The sequence below is a fragment of the Cornus florida genome, unplaced genomic scaffold (genome assembly GCF_030987335.1).
Source record: "Cornus florida cultivar Cherokee Brave unplaced genomic scaffold, ASM3098733v1 CherokeeBrave_3.0.0_Hap2_Chr03, whole genome shotgun sequence".
NCBI classification, from domain to species: Eukaryota; Viridiplantae; Streptophyta; class Magnoliopsida; order Cornales; family Cornaceae; genus Cornus; species Cornus florida.
The window spans coordinates 29,373,870-29,398,236 of NW_026775573.1; the positions used below are offsets into that span (position 1 = coordinate 29,373,870).

Genomic DNA, 24,367 nt, shown 5'->3' on the forward strand with positions numbered 1-24,367 from the left:
CTTGATTGCTAGTATGGAAGGAAACAAATGACTCATCACAGCCTTATAAACAAACAAAGAATGATGATACTCAATCCAATCAAGTATTAGATGGCTAATTTTGTGCAACTTCATTCGCCTGTGATCTATTTCATACATGAAAAATGAAGCCAAAAAACTAAAATATGTACCGGAGAAAATAAAGATGGTTAAAAAAATATAAAACACTACAATAAAAAAGGACAATTATGATATTATAAAAATAAAAGAATGTGCATCAATGAGTTTAGAGAACTTCTTGTATTATAAAATAAAAGGAGAAGAAAAGTAGGGTACAATCGTGGAACCCTACTACTACTACTACTAATAATAATAATAATAACAATAATAAACATTTTTATTTCAAGTTCTTAATCACCGACAAGATCAAACTTTGTATCTCTATTTCATAAATTAAGGTATCCCTCACTATGTAGCCCTTTGATGCGTCACGGAGATTCGTTAGCAACATGAACTCATGGATACCCCAGATCGTTTTCGAGGCACAATAACAGCAGCAAACTGCAAATAAACGATTATTCAACAGGAATTTTTTAGTTCAACAAAAAAGAAAGTACATATATATATATACACATTGTTATCAAATTTTAACTGAATAAGCTTATGCGAGAAATTTTAACAAGAGCTAGTGAAAATTTAAAAATGGTTTCACCTTGAAATTCAATATTGTTTTTGTTGTCGAGTTGGTCTTTTACACGCAGCTTGAATGTTGCATCTATTTTCCAATTCTTAGGAAGTTTCCACCAATCATCTATTTGGAGATAGAGGGACAAATATTTGCCATAAGCACTAGTTCTACTGTTTCCATTGGGATAGGTCATCATCTTCCTGAATTCAATACAAAAAGTCATAGATATATATTATAAGATCTATAGATTTTATACAAAATTTAAAAATAAATAAAGAATATCATGACTAAAAGAAAAGCTCATACCATTTTTGTTCTTTGATTTTAAACTCATGACTGAGAATTAAGTACTTTTTCCTAGTTGAAAATTTATCAACCTTGAAAGCGTGACAATACTGGGCTTGTAGTTCCTTTTTCATGGAAAGACACTCCCCTTTGCCTGCATATTTAATAACAAAAACCTCGGCTCCGAATACACAACAATCATTTACAAGGTACCCGTTCGAACGATTATTGAATGCATCCAGTGAAAGAAATTGATCAAAACCCCATTCCGTCTTCATGCTATGGAAGCGCCTTACTTGTCCAACATCTATATATATATATATATATATATAATATAAGTACAAATATCCCAAGGTAACATGAAATTTATCTATCAATTTGTATATGTGTTATGAAAAAACTAGTTACCTTCAGTGGCTAAGTACTTGTCACATATATGATCAAAGACAAATAATGTGAATTTCACATTAACCTCCCAATCACCACGAAATTTTGTTGTATTAGCTAATTGCAGGTAGAGTGAGACGTGATCTTTCACATCTCTATTCTTATTCCCACCTGGATAGAGAGACAACTTCCTGAAAACCGAAACAGAAAAGTAATTAATTTTGTTAGTGGACAATATGTATAAACAAAATAGAGAAATTAAAATTCAAACACACCATTCATAACCGCCGGCTTTAAAAACTTTTGATTCATATTTCTCTAGTGCTCCCAGAAGTACTGAGAAAGATTCTATTTTGAATATATAGTCCGCCGGTGAGATATCTCTTAACGATCTTGTAACTTCTGTTACAGTTTGAAGAAGAAACCAAAGCAAAACAATTATTAGAATGTTTAATTTTTGTGCATGCATGTATAGATATAGATTTATTTATTTACCAATAATTAATGTGATGTGAAAGAAAATAAATGACTTACCAAAAGGAGAAAACAATTCACCAACCTCACCAGCCATCTCTCTAACATGGTCTATTTGGACTTGCAGAAATCAAATTACATACTTTTCCAAAACCTTAGTCGCTTGTTTTTCTAAAACATGTAATGGTCTATATATATACTATTTATCTGCATTAATTTGCAGCAATTGTAGTTCTATTTTTAAAGGGAGATTGCAGAGAGATAGGACACTTGTTAAGCTGAAGTTGATTAGAACTTTACTAGCTTTAAAGCATTGCAATTTTATCGCCCCATCCATTTCCACTCTACCCAATTCCTAATGGAACAGGTATGGGAACTCTTTTTTGCTCCGTAAGGGTAGTTTTGGCCAAAAAAAAAAAAAAAAAAAGTTAAAACCTAACAGTGGGGTTGGAGTTTGATTTAAACCGACTATATATATTTATTATTATTATTATTATTATTATTGACAAGAAACACTTACATACATTTTGCTCATTTGAAATTCAAACTCTGATCATCCACTTTGAAAGAAAGATGAGAAATCATCTGATTGCTCTGTGAAGGGCTTCCAATTTTTTCAATACTTGTTTACTTGCTATTTATTTCGTTATCCAAATAGTTAATGGACTTAGGCCCACATAAAATAATAATAATAATAAAATTGTGTAAACAGAGCGGGACGGCCTGGGCTCGGCTCACTTATCTTTCAACAAAATCATAATTAAACGGCCGGTTGCCATTTCCTTGATAACTTGGAAAGAATTAATATACAAATTGGTGCCGCAAGTGTATTATCTAATGTTTTTAGTAAAATTATATATTCATCAGGATAAGTTTTAAATGTTTGAGCAATGTATATAAATTTTAATTTTAATTTTAATTTTAATATTGAAAACTGAAAGAATATTGAACCTACTGTTCCGCCATAACCTATTTCGCTTTCTGCTCTGAAGCAGTCTCAATCCCAGCCCAGAAAGAGCTCTATACTTGGGAAATTATATGAAACTTGGAGAAATTTTAGTTACCAGAAATATTTTATTTCTTTTCATAGAGTAGTTATTTAGGTCATAATGACATCATAATATAGTGGGTAACGACTAAATTCGGACCTTAAATCATTATTTCTTTTTACTATTTTTATGAACTTCTTTTTGTCAATTTGTGACCCAAATTTTATTTCAGCTTAGATCGTAACAATGCTTTGACCCACCAAGAGATTCAAGATTTACATTTCCTTTTGCATTGGTTGCGTAGCATGATAATTTTCGTGGATTTTTATTTTTAAGAAAATTTTCTTTTGATTACCGCTTTCATTTCCTGGTCCAATTCTACAGTGAATGAGGTCTTCAACTATAAGGAAACAAAACCATTCCTCCAATAATATCTCCTCGATTACTTCTCCAGGATTATAGCAATTTGACTCGTGTAATTATGTAATTTATTCTTTACTTGTATTGCTTATTATTTCCTGTATAATCTTTAATCCTCTGTACAAATATTGTAAAACTCAATCAATGAAGATGCAACCATTTTTATATCAAGACTCTTTATGGTATCAGAGCATCACGTGCTTCTCCGAGTCTGAAATCGATCCTTATATATATATATATATATATATATATATATATATATATATAAATTTCCCTCTTCTTCAATGGCCACTGAAAGTACAGCCTCTACCCTCGCTGCACCCATAGTTCACACCACAACAAGGACTTCAACCCTTCCCAACAGTCTTGTGGCTATTAACTCAACCCAACTTCCGCTCAAACTGCTACCCTCGATCTATCCATCGTGGAAGGCACAATTTGACGCCTTGCTCTATGGATATGACCTACTCGGCTATATCGATGGTACAACTCCATGTCCGTCACAGACCATTGAAGAAAATGGAAAAATGACGCCTAATTCTGCGTTTGCTCTATGGATGCGTTAAGATAAGTTGCTACTCCTAGCAATCATGGGATCACTCGATCCATCTATCGTTCCTCTGGTGACTTCTGTAAAAACCTCGGCGCAAGCATGGTCCAAGCTTGAGAAGTTGAATGCGAATCGTTCCTACACTCGCATCATGGGTCTCAAGGAAAGCCTAATGAAAATAACTCAAGGTTTAGATCCAATAGCAGATTACTTGCGATATGTCAAAGGTATCGTTGATGATCTCACCCTTACTGGAGCCCCACTCAACAACTTGAATTTGGTCATGCACGTTCTCAATGGGCTTGGATCAGATTTCAAGGAAAAAGCCGCTGCTATTCGCGCCAGGGACACCGTCATCTCGTTTGAAGAATTATATGATAAACTTGTTGAATACGAGTCATACATCAAATGACAAGACCTTAATTCTTCCTGTATTACTGCCAATGCCACTCACTTCAACAACAAAGGTGGGAACCCAGGCAATCGCAAAGGAACCAATCAAAACCAATACCCTCAAGGGAACAACAACAACTCTTAGAGAAACAATGGGCAAAGTTCAAACAACAGGTCCAGAAACTCTAATGGTAATGGCGGTGGTAGAAAACCTAATGTTGTTTGCCAGTTCTATGAAAAAAGAGGGCATACCGCTCACCAATGCTACCATGCAAAAAAAATTATGCTAAAGGATAATGCAAACCATCCAACAGCCAACCACATGACGATTGGTGCCGGGACCTCCTCAAATTGGCTTATGGACTCTGCTGCTTCTCATCACATTACAACTGATCTGAGCAACCTTTCTTTGGGCCAATCGTATGAAGGACCCAATGACATAGTCATTGGTGACGGTACTGGACTCTCTATCACACATACTGGCTCCTCTACTCTCACATCTCCTTCCACTTCATTTACTTTATCAAATGTTTTTTCTGTGCCCTCCATGCAACAAAACTTAGTTTATGTTTCACAATTTTACAGCTCGAATAAGACCTCTACTGGATTTTTTCCATCTTATTTTCTTGTTAAGGATATCATAACGGGGGCAACACTCGCGCGCGGTCAAAGCAGGAATAACGTGTATGAGTGGCCAGACACATGGAAGGCGGCTTCGGCATTTAAACAAGCATGTGTTGGTATCAAGGCCTCTTTTGAAAAATGGCATAATAGACTTGGTCATCCGTCAGCCAAAATCATTCAGTTTTTGTGTCAAATAAAATTTTCCCAGTGTCATCAAGTTCTTCTAAGTCTAGTATCATTTATGATTCATGTTTGTGTACCAAAAGTCATAGACTACCTTTTGGTGTCTCTACTTTTTAGAGTTGCGGTCCATTAGATCTCATTTATACTGATGTATGGGGAGCTTCTCCTGTTAAATCAATTGATGGATTTTCATTTTATGTTTTATTTGTTGACCATTTTACAAAATATTCATGGCTTTTTCCTCTGGCAAAAAATTTTGATGTTTTCCCATTGTTCTCAAAATTTAAACTTATGGTGGAAAATTTTTTCAACACCCCTATTATCATGATTTATTCCGATGGAGGGGGTAAGTATCAAGGGTTGAAAATTTTTTTTGAGTCACATGGAATTCAACACCTTGTATCACCACCATACACACCCCAACACACTGCATCTGCAGAACGCCGACATCAACACATTGTTGAAACTGGCTTGTCTCTACTTCACAAAGCATCACTTCCTCTTTCTTTTTGGTCACACGCTTTTCAAGCTACGGTTTATTTAATTAATCATTTACCAACACCAATTTTGAAGTTTAAATCTCCTTTTAAAAGCCTTTTCATCGCGTTCACAATTATTCAAAATTACGGGTATTTGGATGTCTTTGTTACCCTTGGTTACGTCCGTATACTCGTCACAAATTGGAACCAAGGTCAAAGCCATGCATTTTTCTTGGTTACTCACATATTCATAATGCATATAAATGTTTTGATTGCAATGACAATAAAATTTTTATTTCCCGTCATGTTGAATTTATAGAAGATAATTTCCCTTTTTCTTCCTTTTCCCAAAATAAGGAAACTCCTTCCTTAAATGAGTTTTCTAAATGGACAAACGCCTCCCCTTCTCTCTCCTATCTTGGCCATATTATCCGCCTACACAATTCCGAGTCAACTTCATCACCTTCTCATTCCAATCACGCCTCAAATCCATCTCAAATATTAGTTGAGTCAATGTCTTCACGTGATTCTCATATCACGACCTCCCCAAACCCTCAATCTTTTCCTTTTAGTTCCAGTCCGTCCATGACCAAGTCTAATGTTACCACGGTGTCGATAGATCTTGATATGGCCATCTCAACCACATCTAGTCCTACTCCCATGCCAGAGAGTGTTACGCACCCAAAGTCTGATTACATCACCTCCCTTCCCCAGATTCATAAGCCAACATCTGACATTAATCAACATATAATGACCACACGATCCAAGAATCAAATCTTCTAGCCCAAAACCATCAATATCACCACAAAGCATCCCCTACCTGACTTCCTTGAACCCATTTGTGTCTCCAAAGACCTTAAAGATTCAAGGTAGAGCTCTGCTATGTGTGCTGAACTCAATGTTCTTCTTCAAAATGGTACTTGGAGTCTTGTTCCATCTCAATCGGGTCAGAATATAGTTGGTTGCAAATGGGTATTCAGAATCAAGCGGCATCCTGATGGTAGCATCGCTTGATACAAAGCCCGCCTTGTTGCCAAGGGTTTTCATTAGCGTCCCGGAGTCGATTATCATGATACATTCAGTCCATTAGTTAAGCTGACTACAATTCGATTTGTTTTATCTCTTGCTCTTAATAATGGGTGGCGGATTCATCAGCTAGATGTCAATAATGCCTTTTTGCATGGCCGTTTATCAGAAAAGGTGTACACGTCTCAACCTCCGGGATTTGTTGACAAATCTCATCCCTCCTATGTTTGCAGGCTTCATAAGGCACTTTACGGACTAAAACAGGCACCAAGAACTTGGTATCAAGAGTTGAAATTGATGAGCACCGAAAAGTACATTCTAGGACCTTTATCTATCTTATTTACCCGTTTTAGTACTTATTTGTGTTTTTGTCTATTTCAGGTCAATAATGTTAAAATGGGCTAAAAATGAGTTCCTAAGGCCTTTTTGGAGTCAAACTAAGTCTTAGCGATGATCCGGAGCAAAAAGAGGCTGATTTGGAGCAAAAAGAAGCTGATACTGAAAAGCTGAAAAGTTGGATCGATCGAAAATAAGTTGGATCGATCGAACTGGACATGCTGGCAGCAAGCTGTCACTTTTTCCGTGCGCGCCCAAAAGTTCACCTACCAAAAAGTTGCGGGATTAGATATTTTTGGGCATATATTCTAGACTTAGTGACTAAGAAAAGGACCTTCTATATAAAGGGAAGTGACCCATTTGTAAAGGAGGATTTTTAGCTTTTATCATTTTATTTTCTAGATTGTAATTTTTATTTTTCCCTCTCTAGAAAAGTTAGAGATTAGGGTTAGAAGAAAAAAGGGAAGTGGAGGCACATCTCAAGAAGACATCTCTAAATCCACTATCTCTCCATCTCTAGAGCTTCAAAGAAGAAGAAGAAGAAGAGGAAGAAGAAGATGGAGCTATGTTTGGAGCTTGATTCCATGACTACATCCACCTCCTCCATGATTGACTAGATCTACACTTAGGGCTTAGATGAGCCCTAAGTCTTGTGTACTCTAAACCCTTGTATTTCTATTTTTGGGGATTTTTATATATATTGTTGTGATTAGTGTTCTAACCTTGTGAATTTCATGAATCTTGGTATATTTCTATGATTTCCATGGTCTAATTCTTCCTATTAATTCTCTAGTTTATTTACATGTCTATGTATGATTAAATTAGGAATTATGTCTCACATGATTCATATATGTTAATTCTTCCATTGATTCTCTATTTTAATTACATGTTATCTTATGTGTGATTATTTGGGGAATTGATCTCTACACTAGTTTTTCTATATTAATTGCATGTCTATGTGTGGTTGATTGAGAATCTAGTGATGGCTAGACATTAGTGCTTAATGGAATGCTCTTGTTATGTCTTTTGATGGTTCATACTTATTCCTTGATGGATTGTACCTCTCCCTTAGTTTATTTTCATGCTAGTAGTGTAGTTGTAGTGTAGTGTTAGATGGGGGAGACAATTCATGCTTGTTCTTTGATGTTTCATACTTATTTTCATGCTTGTTTTTTGAATGCAAGAAGCATATGCTCTAATATTGTGGTGTAATGGAATTTTGAGCTTAATGAAGGATTAATGACTTGTTATGATAAATTGTATCTTTCACATGTGTTTAGACAATATATTCCTCTCCCAATAAATATATTGTGGCCTCTCACATGATGTTTAGACAATACATGTTTAACTAAGTCATCCTTGTGAATTATTTGGACTATGAGCTTAATGAAAGGTTTAATGACTTGATTTGATATTTTGTTCTCTTCACATGTTGTCTAGACAATATATTCCTCTTCCAATAGATATATTGTAGCCTTTCACATGTTGTTTAGACATTATACACTTGTTGAGTCACCTTTGCTAGTCGAACCAATTTTGTTCACAACAATGTATTCCCCATTAATGGAAAGCAAGTGGTTAATTACATGAGCTTAGTGGTGATTCCAACACCCTAAGTCCTCTCTTCTCATCTCTTAAATCCCTATCTCTACTTAGTTTTATTTTTATTACATTTTAATTAATTCTTTTCTAGAAGTAATCAACCAACCCAACTCTCTTTTGCAATCATTTGGTACGCTAGAGTTGAAGTTGAAATTCCAACACGTATAATCCCTTGGGACGATCCCTATTCACTCTTGCTACGTTAGTAGTGGTGTTGGTAGTGGTTTTTATAAATTTAAATTTGACATAAAAGGCTTTTCTTGAACCACACATTCACTACATTTAGTTTGGCGTATTGGAACGGCCGTCGTCAGATTTTGGCGCCGTTGCCGGGGATTAACGGTTTTGTTGGAATTAAACTAGACAATAGTGTTCATTAGATTGTTTCTATTTTTATTTTATTTTCCATTGTATATTCTTTTCTCTTGATTCTCATTACTATTTGTTCAATTAGGTACTTGACTACAAGGAAGGCGAACTTTGGAACTTAAAGCAATCATTGGAGCTTAAAAGTTAAATTTGGAGTTGAAGTGCTAAATGACCGTTGTGAGCAAATCTTGGCACTCTTGTATTTTAATTGTTTCACTTCTTTGTATGCTTGTGATAGCCTTTGTTGAGGTTCATTTTATTGCTAAATTTTTGTCCAAGCATAGGCCCTTGTTGAGGCCAATTTTTTTTTTCTTGCATTTGGGTTTTAATTGTGAATGGAGGAATTGTTTGATCCAAGTTTGGGGGGGAATTACATCCCTTCACCTTATGCTCCTCCATCATATTTTAATCCTTATGAGATTGAGTCCAATTCATTTCATGCATCATCTTATTATGGACTTGATCACTCGTTTAATCTTTCTTGTGACTATTACCCTCCCCCACCATTTTATGATGAATCAATTCCACCACCTTCTAAGTACTCACCCGGATTTGAAGAAAAAGTGTTAGCTTTACTTGATGTGCATATTTCACACACTTCACTTATTAATTCTCATTCTCAAGCTTTAGCCAACTTAGAAGCTCAAGTTGAGCAAATTGCAAGTATTCTTTCTCAGCAAGAGGAGGAGGAAGAGGCAAATGAAAAAATGGCTAGAACTTCAATGTATATAGATGAGGATGATGAGAGTGAGGAGAATGAAACAAGTGAGCTAATGCCTAGCACTCTATCTTGTATAGAGGAGGAAGTGGCAAGTGAGTTAGTGGCTAATCCAATAGAACATAACATGATTAATGAGGACTTTCCTTGTTTTGATTATAATTTTATCTCGGAGATGGCTATTCTAGAGAGTGAGGAGATGTTGACCACACTTGAGGTAGGAGAGAAGAAGGAGGAACTTGTTGAAGAGGGCCTTCCTTCTATTATCTCTAATGACCCTCTTGAGGAGTGTCTTTTAGAAATGTATAAAAATTGTGGTTTTGACTTTAAAAGCTCTAAAAATGAAATAAACTCTCTAATGGACTCCTTAGCTTACTTAGAAGGTGAGGAAATGGTAATCTATGAGGAGGAGAAGAGGGATGAAGAGAGGGTGTTTCTTATTAATCCAAATGAGTCTTTGAAAGACAATGCCTCACCAATTATCAATATGGATGATCATTTGAATGTGTTTCAAGAACACAACAAAGAGGCAAGCCTAACCATGATTGATTTTGTTTTCAAGACCGTGGATGAAAGGAACAATATCATCTCTTTTATTTCTTTTCAAGTCATTCTTTTGGAGGATGATTTTATTGTCATAAGTGGGACATTAAATGAGAAAAGTGAAAAGAGGGTCAATAAGGATGTTTCATATCCAGTTTTTGATTCATTTGATTAGTGAGTTGACCTAACGTCTTGCTAGAGACGTTAAACACTAGTATTCGTAGAGTTTCACAACTCTATTCCTCCCTCATTTCTTTTTATTTTTCATTCTTGTGTACATTCTTCCATCTATTTTTCAAATTTTCATTCTTGTTACCATCATTGGGGCTTAGCATAGGATTTTCTGCACTTTCAGTTCAAAATTAGGCATTTGGTGCCAGTTCGATCGATCACAAGAGCACCTTCGATCATTCGAATTGTTCTTCGATCGATCCAACTATGGATTCGATCAATCGAACTCCACTTGAGTCCCAACACTTAGAAAAATTTTGGACCTGCATCCAAATTCCAAAATGCATGCTCTCGGGATCTCCAAATTTTTGAAAGTTTGATCGATCGTAAACCATTTCGATCAATCGAACTATATTTCGATCGATCCAACACGTGGTTCGATCGATCATGAGTCCTAACACTTTGAAAAATTTTCAGGCCTCATTCATTTTTCAAAAATGCATGCTCTCGGGATCTCCAAAATTTTACATGTTCGATCGATCGAATTTCATCTCGGATCGATCACAGCTATGTTCGATCGATCGAACTTCATCTTCGATCGATCACAACTTTGCCCCTTTGACCCTTTGACTTTTTGACTTTTTCCTATTTCTATTTTTATTTTATTTTATTTTATTTAGTTACTTCTATCTTGGTATTAAAAATAAAAAATATATATATATAAAAAAAAATAAAAAAATAAAAATAATATTTCTTTTCTTTTATTTTATTTCCTTTTATCTTATTTCCAAAAATCCAAAAATATTTTGTTTAACTTTAATTTTTAATTTTGAAAAAAAAAAAATTTTGCATTCTTTATTTCCTTACATTTTTACTTCTTGCATTTTTATTTTTATTTTTATTCACTTGTCTTTTTATTTTTGTTTGTGTACATATTTGTTTTATCTAAAAAAATAATAATAATAAAAAAAAGACGGTTTTTCAAAGAAGCATTCCGTCTTGCTAGAGACGTTAAACTTAGCACCCATTTTGCATATTTCTTACATTTTTCATTTTTCTTTACATGTTTTCACATATATATTAAAAAAAAAAAAAAAATGAAAAAAAAAAAAATGAAAAACAAAAAGTAAGAAAATTTTGTATATACTTGCATTGTACATATTCTTTCCATTTGTTTTACATTGTACATATTCCTTTTTCATTTCTTACATTGTACATATTCTTTCATTGCATTTTGTCTTATTTAATTTTCTTTTTATATTTTGTTCATGCATTTTATTCTTTATTTTTCTTGCATTTTGTATATACTTGCTTTCATTAAATGAAAAATATAAAAAGATTCATCATTGTGCCCTTATGTGTAGTCATGCATACTTTATGCTTTAGTTAGGGCTTGATCTTATATCTCTCTTGTATCATGTGTTACATTGCCTTAGAATGCTTGATTTGATTATTCTTATTCCATTTGATATTTGATGTGAGTTTGCTAGCGTGGTTATTCAAGTAGGTTGTTGATTCCAACTTTGGGGGAGACGTCTTTCGAATTGGATCATGACCGGGCTTCATGTCTACACCACCACGGTATACTCTTTCCACTTTTTTTCCATTATTCTCATTGCATATTGAGAACAATGTGCGGTTTAAGTTTAGGGGTAAGGTATCTTGTTGCATTTTACTTAAGATTTGAGCTTTAAATGCATGATTGAGATTTGAGATTGATGTTAGCTATGATTTTGATCTTTTGAGGACTATATTGCTTAAAATTTAAAATTTGCTTGACTTGAGAGTCCAATACTCCTTGTATGCCTTGTGGATGCCATTTAGGAGTAAATTTTTCGAAAGAGTGATATCTTGCTTGCATTTGTGGTCCACATCATCCTGAATTTGTGATTGCTTTGAGATTCATTCTAGGATTCTACACTAGCACCGGTGCACACTAGCATTCATTTGTGGAGTACATGCTTTGTTGATTATTGAATTGGTTATATCCCAATTGGGCTAGTAGTGCATTGAAAGCTTTCATTCTTGATAAAGGTGGATAACAACCCCTTTTCATTGAGTAGCCGGGATTCTTGCCTCATTAAGCAGTGAACTTCTCGCGCCGAAAGGTGGAGGGTCCAAACTCTAGGTTAATAATTGATTAAAAAAAAAAAAAAAAAAAAAAAAAGAAAAAAAGTTGCAAAAGCAATAAAAGTGAGGACTTCTCCCAAAAAGCGAGAAGTGGGAAATGATTAGATGGTTGTTGTCTTGATTTGTAGCCTAGTTGATTTGAGTTTGTAAGTCCGTAGGGGTGTCTTAACACCTAATACCCTAAAGCCATCTGGTTTGGGAGTCATTGACCTAAAGCTCGCTACATGAATCTACTAGAAAGCTTAAGAGATCAACACATTGTACAATACTTCCATCTTTGATCCTCAATAAAATAAATAAATAAATAAAAAAAAGTGAAAAGAATAAGCGCACCTAGAAGAATAAAGCTTTAATAAAAGGTCCACTCTCTTATCTTGATGATCGGTACTAGATTTGTGTGCTAGTTTGAGGGTAAAGATGTGATTACTTCTCTAGTTGGCTAAGATAGCAACATACTTGATGCCGGACCTCTCACATGGATTCTAGAATTGTTTCGATTTTCATGATCATTTTCTTGATGTGTGGAGGACCATGCTTGTTTATTTGATGTTGATATTTTGGAGATTGCTTGGAAATGGTTGAAAAATTACATACTTGAGGTAGTTTTCTTCCAATGCTTGTTTGTAATATTGGTGCCTCTTTTGAAAGAATGAGCTTAATGTTTGTGGGTATCATTTCTAGAAACCCTCACGAGACTTCACTCGTCCACTGGGGGTAACCTAGGGGTTTAAAAGACTTGTTGCATATGTTAAATGCAATCGTGTTCCCTACGAAAGTGGCGCTATCATTTTATTGCTTTCTAGTTCATAGTTGTTTAGTTGTTCATTTCATTCCTTACTTCGTAGTTCATTGCTAGGGACTAGCAATATTTAAGTTTGGGGGTGTGATGAGCGCTGAAAAGTACACATTTAAACCCCTTAAGCTTGAATATTCTAGGACCTTTATCTATCTTATTTACCCATTTTAGTACTTATTTGTGTTTTTGTCTATTTTAGGTCAATAATGTTAAAATGGGCTAAAAATGAGTTCTTAAGGCCTTTTTGGAGTCAAACTAAGTCTTAGCGATGATTCGGAGCAAAAAGAGGCTGATTTGGAGCAAAAAGAAGCTGATACTAAAAAGCTGAAAAGTTGGATCGATCGAAAATAAGTTGGATCGATCGAACTGGACATGCTGGCAGCAAGCTGTCACTTTTTCTGTGCGCGCCCAAAAGTTTACCTACCAAAAAGTTGCGGGATTAGATATTTTTGGGCATATATTCTAGACTTAGTGACTAAGAAAAGGACCTTCTATATAAAGGGAAGTGATCCATTTGTAAAGGAGGATTTTTAGCTTTTATCATTTTATTTTCTAGATTGTAATTTTTATTTTTCTCTCTCTAGAAAAGTTAGAGATTAGGGTTAGAAGAAAAGAGAGAAGTGGAGGCACATCTCAAGAAGACATCTTTAAATCCACTATTTCTCCATCTCTAGAGCTTCAAAGAAGAAGAAGAAGAAGAAGAAGAAGAAGAAGAAGAGGAAGAAGAAAATGGAGCCATGTTTGGAGCTTGATTCCATGACTACATCCACCTCCTCCATGATTAACTAGATCTACACTTAGGGCTTGGATGAGCCCTAAGTCTTGTGTAATCTAAACCCTTGTATTTCTATTTTTGGGGATTTTTATATATATTGTTGTGATTAGTGTTCTAGCCTTGTGAATTTCATGAATCTTGGTATATTTCTATGATTTCCATGGTCTAATTCTTCCTATTAATTCTCTAGTTTATTTACATGTCTATGTGTGATTAAATTAGGAATTATGTCTCACATGATTCATATGGGTTAATTCTTCCATTGATTCTCTATTTTAATTACATGTTGTCTTATGTGTGATTATTTGGGGAATTGATCTCTACACTAGTTTTTCTATATTAATTGCATGTCTATGTGTGGTTGATTGAGAATCTAGTGATGGCTAGACATTAGTGCTTAATGGAATGCTCTTGTTATGTCTTTTGATGGTTCATACTTATTCCTTGATGGATTGTACCTCTCCCTTAGTTTATTTTCATGCTAGTAGTGTAGTTGTAGTATAGTGTTAGATGGGGGAGACAATTCATGCTTGTTCTTTGATGTTCCATGTTTTTGAATGCAAGAAGCATATGCTCTAATATTGTGGTGTAATGGAATTTTGAGCTTAATGAAGGATTAATGACTTGTTATGATATATTGTATCTTTTACATGTGTTTAGACAATATATTCCTCTCCCAATAAATATATTGTGGCCTCTCACATGATGTTTAGACAATACATGTTTAACTAAGTCATCCTTGTGAATTATTTGGACTATGAGCTTAATGAAAGGTTTAATGACTTGATTTGATATTTTGTTCTCTTCACATGTTGTCTAGACAATATATTCCTCTTCCAATAGATATATTGTAGCCTTTCACATGTTGTTTAGACATAATACACTTGTTGAGTCACCTTTGCTAGTCGAACCAATTTTGTTCACAACAATGTATTCCCCATTAATGGAAAGCAAGTGGTTAATTACATGAGCTTAGTGGTGATTCCAACACCCTAAGTCCTCTCTTCTCATCTCTTAAATCCCTATCTCTACTTAGTTTTATTTTTATTGCATTTTAATTAATTCTTTTCTAGAAGTAATCAACCAACCCAACTTTCTTTTGCAATCATTTGGTACGCTAGAGTCGAAGTTGAAATTCCAACACGTATAATCCCTTGGGACGATCCCTACTCACTCTTGCTACGTTAGTAGTGGTGTTGGTAGTGGTTTTTATAAATTTAAATTTGACATAAAAGGCTTTTCTTGAACCACACATTCACTACATTTAGTTTGGCGTATTGGAACGGCCGTCGTCAGAAATCATTTGTCATCTCATATGGTTTCACAAACTCTAAAACTAATACATCTTTTTTTATATATCATTCCAATTCGGTTACTATTTATTTTTTAGTTTATGTTGACAATCTTCTTGTCATAGGGAATTCTAATAAATTCATTTCAGATTTCATCAAGGCTCTTTCTAAAAAATTCTCCATTAAGGACCTTGGTGATCTTCATTTTTTCCTTGGTGTTGAAGTCATCCCCACCAAAACAGGCCTCTTCCTATCTCAACACAAGTACATCCGCGCCTTACTTGAGTGGGCCAAGCTGGCAGGGGTTAAAGACGCTGCCACACCAATGTCTATATCCACCAAACTAGTCTTGTGGGATAGCAGTCCCTCCACTAACATCACTCAATATCGGAGCGTTATTGGTGCCCTTCAATATCTTTCCTTAACCCGCCCAGATATTGCTTACTCGGTGAACAAGCTAGCACAATACATGCATGCTCCCACTCAGCTCCATTGGACGTCTGCCAAACGGCTTCTCTGATATCTCAAGAACACACTCTACCATGGTCTCCATCTTCAACGGCATGCCGGCTTTGATCTTGTTGCCTATTCCGACACTGATTGGGCTGGTAACCGTGACAATTGTACATCGATCTCTGCCTTTATCATTTATATCGGTGGTAACCCGATCTCTTGGTGCTCCAAGAAGCAATGAACAATTGCTCGCTCCTCTATCGAGGCGGAGTACCGAGCTGTTGCATCTACTGCTGTCGAAATTTCCTGGTTACAAAATTTGCTACTTGAACTTGGAGTTTCTCTTTCTATCAAGCCTCGGCTCCTGTGTGACAACCTCGGTGCAACATACCTATGTTCCAATCCTGTTTTCCATTCACGTATGAAGCATATCGCGATTGATTACCATTTTGTTCGTGACAAAGTCGCCAATGGTACTCTTCAAGTTGCTCATGTATCCACCCACGACCAACTCGCTGATGTTCTCACCAAACCGCTCTCCAAGCAACGGTTCGTTGATCTCCGGTCCAAGATTGGTATTTTCGACGGAAACCCCATCTTGTAGGGGCATATAAGGAAACAAAACCATTCCTCCAATAATCTCTCCTACAATCTCTCCTCGATTACTTCTCTAGGATTATAGCAATTTGACTCATGTAATTATGTAATTTATTCTTTACTTGTATTGCTTATTATTTCCTTGTATAATCTACAATCCTCTGTATAAATATTGTAAAACTCAATCAATGAAGATGCAACCATTTTCATATCAAGACTCTTTATCAACCACCCTTCTAATATGTGATTGAGGAGATTTTATAATCTGATTTGGCGTGCAAGCTTGTCCTTTCTAAACCTATGAAGCTCTAGTTTTGCATACCTACAATTTTTTTTTGCGACTAGCAAGACAAATTGAAAATTAAACACTTATTAGTTCAATACCTTTAATTTCTACCACTACAAAAATAAATAAATAAAATAATAATAAATTCTAAGAATACGGTTTTCACCTTCTCTTCCGAATGATAGCTTTGGATTTGGTCCTTAACAAGCAGTTTGTAGTTTGAATATATTTTCCAATTAAGAGGAAGTATTTCCGAATCAGCCACTTCTTAAAAGAGGGACAGGTATTTGTCTTTTGCGCGCTTCTGCATTTCCTTTGGGATATAGCAATAGGTTCCTGAAATCATTACAATAATTCACATATAATTTTGCTCACTACGACGGTAGTACTTAAGATAGAAAGTACGGATACTGATATAGGATACAGTAAAATACAAATAAGACGTAAAGATATGTCAAGTAAGTCGATAATCGATCATCCTGTCGTGAAAGTGTTCCAAATGTGTTCACGCATGTCTAATCGGAGAAAAGCAAATATTGAAACATGGTGCGTAGTATCTTAAACCAAACATACCACTTTCTTCCTCCGATTTCATACGGCTAGGAGTAGCGAAGACAAACCTTTTTTATTGCTGAAAACTTTGAAACAGTCCAAACAAAATGGTTGGGGTATAGTTGTCTTTGCAAAGAGAGAAACTCTCCTCTTCCAGCATTTTTAATAACAAAAACCTCTGCTCCTAATACACGACAGTCACTAATTGATAACCATTTGAAACATCTCTGAATTTATCTAAGAGAAGTAATTTATCGAAACCCCATTCAGTCTTCATCACTTTAAAACGCCTTACTACTCCAACATCTACATATGTGTGAATATATAATTAGAAAAGGCAAAAGAAGGAGAAACAAATTAGAAATTGAAATCATATTGTCTGTCACAAGAGAAGTTCTAATGGATGTGTTGCGAGGAATTTACCTTCAAAGGTCACGTACTTGTCGCGTATGTGATCAAAGACTAATAATCTGAAACTTGCATTAACCTCCCAACCACGAGGAAGTTTATCCGTATCACTTATTGCGAGGTATTGTGAAATGACATTTCTTTTCGTAACTCCTTTTGGATAAAAAGACAATCTCCTGAAAAACAAAAAATTCAAAAAAAAAAAATATTTATGCTAATAATTATAATTAAAATTAAAATAGAGAACATGGAAATAATTGAATAAAGTATAGAAGAATTCAAAGTCACCATTTATAGCCTCCACTTTCAAAATCATTTGATTCATACTTGTTAATCTGTGCTTCCAAAAGCACCGAGAAAGGCTCTATTTTGAATAGGTAGTCCGCTGGTTGGACATCTCTTAGTGATATTAAAACTCTTGCTATTGATTAAAGACAAGCAAAACGCACGACATGAGCAGAATCATCAATATATAATTTCAACATTCAAGAATTTTATAGCATGTTATTTAACATTCAAGATTTAAAAAAAATGCATCAAAATTTAAATGTTTTATTCCAAACTATAAACACGAAAGTGCGTAAATTTGTAGAATAACATATCCCAACAAGTACATAATTAAAATAAATCAAGCATAGTAAAGGAAAAATAAATGAAAATATCAACTGCATCAACTATTTTGGACATTCTTTATGACTATTTGAATAATAAACATTCTTTTTATTACTCATCAGTACAAAATTGACCTTTTGGCTTTCATGGTGACCACTTATGCAAGGCTTAGGTAGCCAGCTGAGAAAAATTCCCAAAAAAATTAAACAAGAGATGAAAAATATGAAACCACATGAAGAAAGATTTATCGTGGATAGAGTTCGAGGTCTGTTCTGGTATCTAACTTGAAGGAAAATAAAAATAAATATTTAAAATTAACTTGGAAAACTTCAAGGTCTGGTATCTTACTTGACAGGGAAAAAAAAAAATGTTGGAAAAACATAGAAAAGGAGAACAATCAGTGCAGAAAACAAGAGAAAGGGTCGAGAGAGCTTACCCATAGTTCTGCTTCAAATTCCCACCCTACACTTTTTCAGCAACTCCCAAAGCCTCTCAAAGCAAAATAAAACCCTAGAGCTTTAAAACATGTCTCTAAATGAAGTAGGAAACATTGTGAAAAAAAAGGGAAAGATGTCGAAAAAAAGTTTACAAAAATTATCTTCTACCATTGTGTTCTTAATAGTAGTAACAATGTGCTATGTCTGCTAGGTAAGTGTACGTTGGGTGGAGCCATTATAATGGGGCAACGTTCACTTGGGGAAGGAAAATGGAAATTTGTATAAACTAACTAGAGTTTCATTTCATGGATTTGGTGATCGAATTCCAATGATGAAATTCCTTTGTTAGGGGAATAATGTAATACTCCTATATTTTAAACGATTTATTTATTTAAATTAATTGATTTTAATTTGGGCTTTTTGATTTAATTGACATTATTAAAGGTATAATTATTTACTTGTTTGATTGTCATGTTTTTATTTAATTGGTGTTTAATTGCTATTTGATGACTTGAGTATTGATTTTGGTTGTTTATATGACTATGCTTATCTGTGTATATGATTATGTGTGTTTTGTGAACTTTATGGAATTAATCTTTTATTTTAATCGTTTTATTTATTTAAGTTTCAACGGACTGGAGTTGGAATTGTTGGGCCAAAGGAATTGGTCTTTGGGCTTGGGAAGATGTCTTGATGGATTTGGGATGATTAAGGCCCATGGTGATGTATGTATATATTTACTTATTAATTATGGATATTATATGTATAGTATTAATATTATGTGTTGCATGTAATATAAGGTATTTATATATTTATATATACTAGTAAAATGCACGTGCGATGCACGTGTTGAATGTTTTGTAACTTATCGATATATTCGTTTTATCAACAATGTTTAAAGTGTATTAATTGTCATCTCAATGAATTCCTAAACTATAACTCTTTGAAAATAAGAGTATTCATATGAACAATGTTTAAAAAGTAATAATTGTCACCTCAAAAGAAACAAAATAAGATTTTTCATTAATTAATGAAAATTATAAACATTTAAAAAAATATATGAAAATTAAAATTCTATAATTTACAAAACATTCATAAATAAATACTATATAAAAATTCTATATATTATAAAATCCGAAAGGGTATCAACAATGTTTAAATTGTAATAATTGTCACTTCAAAAGAAACAAAATATATTAGAAAATTTTAAAACTATAACTGTTTGAAAATAAAAGTATTCCTAAATTATTTATTTCTCAATTTTTATCTTTTTTGCATATCTCATTTCTTTATGAAATGAATTATTGTCAAGTGTCAATTCTTTTAATTCTTCCACCGCAAAATAAGTTTTCACGACTTGTTGTTGAGTATTGTCTATCTTGACCAGAAAAAGAAAAAAATTTCCTTTGCAGCTTGTCACTTTGTTACTAAATTCATCCATGTCCTGCAGAAAGAAGAAATATAATTTAGAGCTATTGAGAAATTCAAGTAAGTATTTTTATTTTAATTTAATTAAAATTTTATGAATAAGAGTGGGAAATTACCTCAATTTGTAATTGTAATAAATCATCTAGTGGACAATTTATTAATGTTTGGCAATCATTGAACACTGTTAGGGTCGCAAGTGTTGCAATATGATCCATACTTCGCACTTTAATTATCATCATGAATCTACACATGAATAAAGAAAAAGAATTATGTATTTGTAATATTATTAAACCATTGAAATAAATACAATAATAAGGTTTTAGGATACAATAATTCTTTTGAATGCATTTTGGGTCTATTGTGTTACATCGATGACAGTATACTCTATCTTTTTCAACTTTTATTTTCTTGTTGCATTTCTCACTGGCGTTGTACCACGGTTCGCGATCATTAACGACATTTTCAATTGTTGCTTCGAAACAGTAATTTGTTTTCTGCAGGTTGTGCAACAAAATATAACTTCTCAATATATAAATTGAATATAAAAATGTGATACACAATTAAGAAAGATTAAGAAATATACTGAAATTTAATACCTTAAAGGACATTGTAGATTTTCCTATTATGTCTTGAAGTTTGACTTTTTCAGTACCTTTGAATTTTTGATCTTTTTGTACTGGAAATCAAACTTCTTATATCTTTGTTATTTATGTTCTCTTTAGACTTGTCCATATATAAATTATCTTGTAAAATAATTAAATAAATAAAACAGAAAAACATGTTCTTTTTCTACAAATAGTGTATATTTTGCACCAAGAAATCTGCAATATAAAAATATAAAAACAAATATCATCTTGCATATATGTTTAGTTCTATATGAACATGCTCAAAGAAAAAGATTACATATAGCTTTATATATATATATATATATATATATATATATATATATATATATATATATATAATGTAAAAGAAGTTGGAATAAATAACGAACCAATACCTTAATGCTTTGACACTTTCAATATCCATATTGATTTGCAATGTAGATCAGTTTTGCATTTTAAGAGACAGACCTGGAATATAACATTATTATTTGAAAAAGTTTGTTATTATAGATTTACTTAATAATATATATAATGCAAATAATATCAATTTGTATGATAATTTACCTTTGTAGGTGTTGATTGCCACATGTGTAACTGTGATAATAAGTCTTTCTTGTATTAGTCTCATGATAAAGTTTTATTCATTCTCAGCAAGATCCTCCCATAACGTCAAAATAGTTGTCCTTGAACTATAATAAAGATTAATTACTTTAGTCATTATATTATATTGGCATAATTATGATCGTATATGTAATATAGTAATGACGTACCTCATATCCATTATAATGACTTCCCGCTTTTTGGTTGTGCATTTGTTGTTCTTCTTACATATATTCAATGTAGGAGATACCTCAATAACAATTCCCAAAGTATCTAGCCAGATTAAAAATAAAATAAAAAATAAGAAATTTTAATTTTAATTTTATATGTATATAAGAGAGAACATATATATGGAGAGTTGAGAATTAAACAAAAGCTAACCCATATTTTCTTTTGCATCAGTGTACTTGTTCAGCTCCTTGAAGTCCACAAAATTAAAGTTTATTGTTTCTAGCTTACTACTTCAAGCTCTTCAACTTCAATTGAGGTGTTATTAAGAAACTTCAATTCATACTCCTTGTGCACACCTCTATATATAGGATTGACGTCTTTTACAGTTACATTAGAAATTCTATATGTCTTGTGAAGGAATAGTGAGTCACTGAATTTGGTGATGAGCTCGTTAAATAAGACACCTTGAATTTGTGTCCCCTGAAAGAGTAAAAAAGATGTGTAAATAGATTAATAAGATCATTAAATAACAATATTGCTATACAAATATAGATGCATTTAATGAAACTAACAGAAAAAGCCGATGGTATACTTACATCATCATCCATCAGAACTACTTTCAACATTGTTCCTGATGTGTATTCCTCGATTGCTCTTCGAAGTACAACTACTTTTATTGTCGATTCTGTTTTTAAACTAACAAGTGAATTTATTAACTCAAAGTTTTGGTGACCTTTCTTCATTTTCATGACTATTTCTGCATGATGAAAAGAAAACAGAATTGAGATTAAAGAAAATAAAATTGTAAAATAAGAATGATTGAGTATCAAAATAGAAATGAAAAAAATATATATATACATGAACAGTAAGTTAAATAGAAGTTAATATTTTTTTATGTTTTTAAAAGAATAAATTTGTGAGTGAAAGATTTAAATATTGTAATAATTGGTAATGAATGTGGGGTATCTTTACCTTTCGAACAATGCAAAATAATTTTGGAATGGGAAGGCATGGATGTTAATGTGGGTGTATCCTTACCTTTCAGACTAGAGAACCTCCTTATAGACAACATTTTTAGTGTATGTACCACCTCTAATATTTGTTTGATCCTTCTTAACAAGTACTTTAGTAGTTGACATTGAAGTTCCTCTTGATAGTGCAACATATAATTGTTCATGGGAGAACACGTGCTCAGGTAAATAAACTCCAACATAAGGAATTGTTTGGCCCTATGCCTTATTTATTATCATTGCAAAACTCAACCGGATTGGAAACTATTTTCATGTAAAATGGAAAGGCGTAGCTTCATTCTCTGCAGGGTATAGGGGTATTCTTGGAATCAGTACTTGTTTTCCAGTATGTTATCCATGGCTGATTTCTGTATTGATCACATTGGCCTTTGTTCCACGATAGATGAGCCTGGTACCATTACATAATCCATTTGGAGCCAATAAATTAAGGAAATCTTCTTGGTAATAGGTCCCTGTATCATCAGTAGCTTTGTCAAAGCTATAATACATAGTGGGTTCACCTGGGAATTGTTCAATGAGATTCTCATTCAATTTGTCAACGAAATCATTTTTGGTTGCCAAAATTGCTCGATTTGTAATATATTCCACCGAGTGTGCATTTTCGAGGAGGTGGGGAAAAACAACATTTATCAATTCTTTTTCTAAATCGTCCTCATTTGTAGATTTTATTACCATCTCATCTGGCAACTTGATCATGTTGTCCACCAGAACTAGTTCTTCCCCACTACCAACACATAGTAGAAAATCTGCAAATGAAGGATCAGTTCTTGTTCACATGTTTTGTTTCAGCTGTATCTTTTTCATCTTCTTCCATAAGTAAGATTATACCAAACTTACTCCAATTGTTTCAGCCCGGGGTCCCTCGAGGTACAATAGACAATACATGTCAAAATCTTAGATTGCTACTTTTCCTCCAAAAGGTTTCATGGTACTAAGGAAATCTTAGAGAGTCTTGTCAACTGCCTCAATTGCATAACGTTTAGCCATTGGTACTTCATCCCAAATAATGACACTTGCTTTACGCATTAGCTCTGCTATTGAACTTTGCTTTGAAATGTTGCAAACTACAGACTCGTTTGCTAATATTGGAATTTTAAATCTCGAATGTGTAGTCCTGCCACCAGGTAAAATCGAAGATGTGACTCCTGAAGAAGCAGTTGCAAGAGCTATCTTTTTTTCGGACCTGACCTTTACTAGTATTGCATGATGTAGATATGTTTTCCCAGTTCCACCCGGGCCATCAATGAAGAAGATGCCGGGTTTGTTTGAGAGAACACATTCCACTATCATATCATATGCATTCTTTTGTTCAGCGTTTAGAGTCGCCACAGCATTGTAATCTTCAGAAGGCGTAACAATGGCATATTCATCATCAATCTCTTTGGTAGAACTGTGATTACATACATCACGGGACACTATATTTGGTAGGTCATATTAAGTAGCCATCTATACTCTTAAGAGTTTCATTGGCTCGATAACTTGCAGAGGAAGTACTTGTGCATGGAAAATCTTCTAACATTACATCAACATAGTTATCCCATAATTTTCTGACATTACTGGGCTCATAATAAACCAGTAGAGTAGCGAAAAGCCGGCGGAGTGCCGTTGGCATTTGGAAGCACACGGCGTCGTCAAGACATTCTACAATGCTGTTATCGCTTTCAAGAAGGCCCCTTATTTGTGCTGATTCATTAAATGTTGGACATTTCTCTCCATTAACAGTTAATAGATTGGCATACGATGTTGGTCCATGCACGTGGTTCAATAACACTCTCAAGTAGTACTATTCTCCTTCAGAAGGGTTGGCTGTGTTGACTCTCCTGATTACCTCTTTCACTTTTCTAGTAGTCCATTGCTTCGTTTGCTTGTTCCACATAAAATGCTCTAGGATTTCTCTATACAGAAAAGCTTTAGATTCTTTGCACGTAGAATTTAGATGGAAGAATTCAGTTAACATTGTCTGTGATATACCATCAGA

At 33.8% G+C, this 24,367-nt stretch overlaps 1 protein-coding gene across 1 annotated transcript; it reads right to left on the reverse strand.

Annotated features, from left to right (window-relative positions):
* Positions 1-834: 834 nt before the first annotated feature.
* LOC132301367 (ubiquitin C-terminal hydrolase 12-like) lies at positions 835-1,910 on the reverse strand. The gene is made up of 5 exons (XM_059798624.1): positions 1,874-1,910; positions 1,615-1,741; positions 1,361-1,530; positions 1,045-1,259; positions 835-867 (listed from the first exon to the last, which is right to left on the reverse strand). The coding sequence occupies exons 1-5, from the start codon at positions 1,908-1,910 to the stop codon at positions 835-837; spliced, it is 582 nt and encodes a 193-aa protein (XP_059654607.1).
* Positions 1,911-24,367: the final 22,457 nt, after the last annotated feature.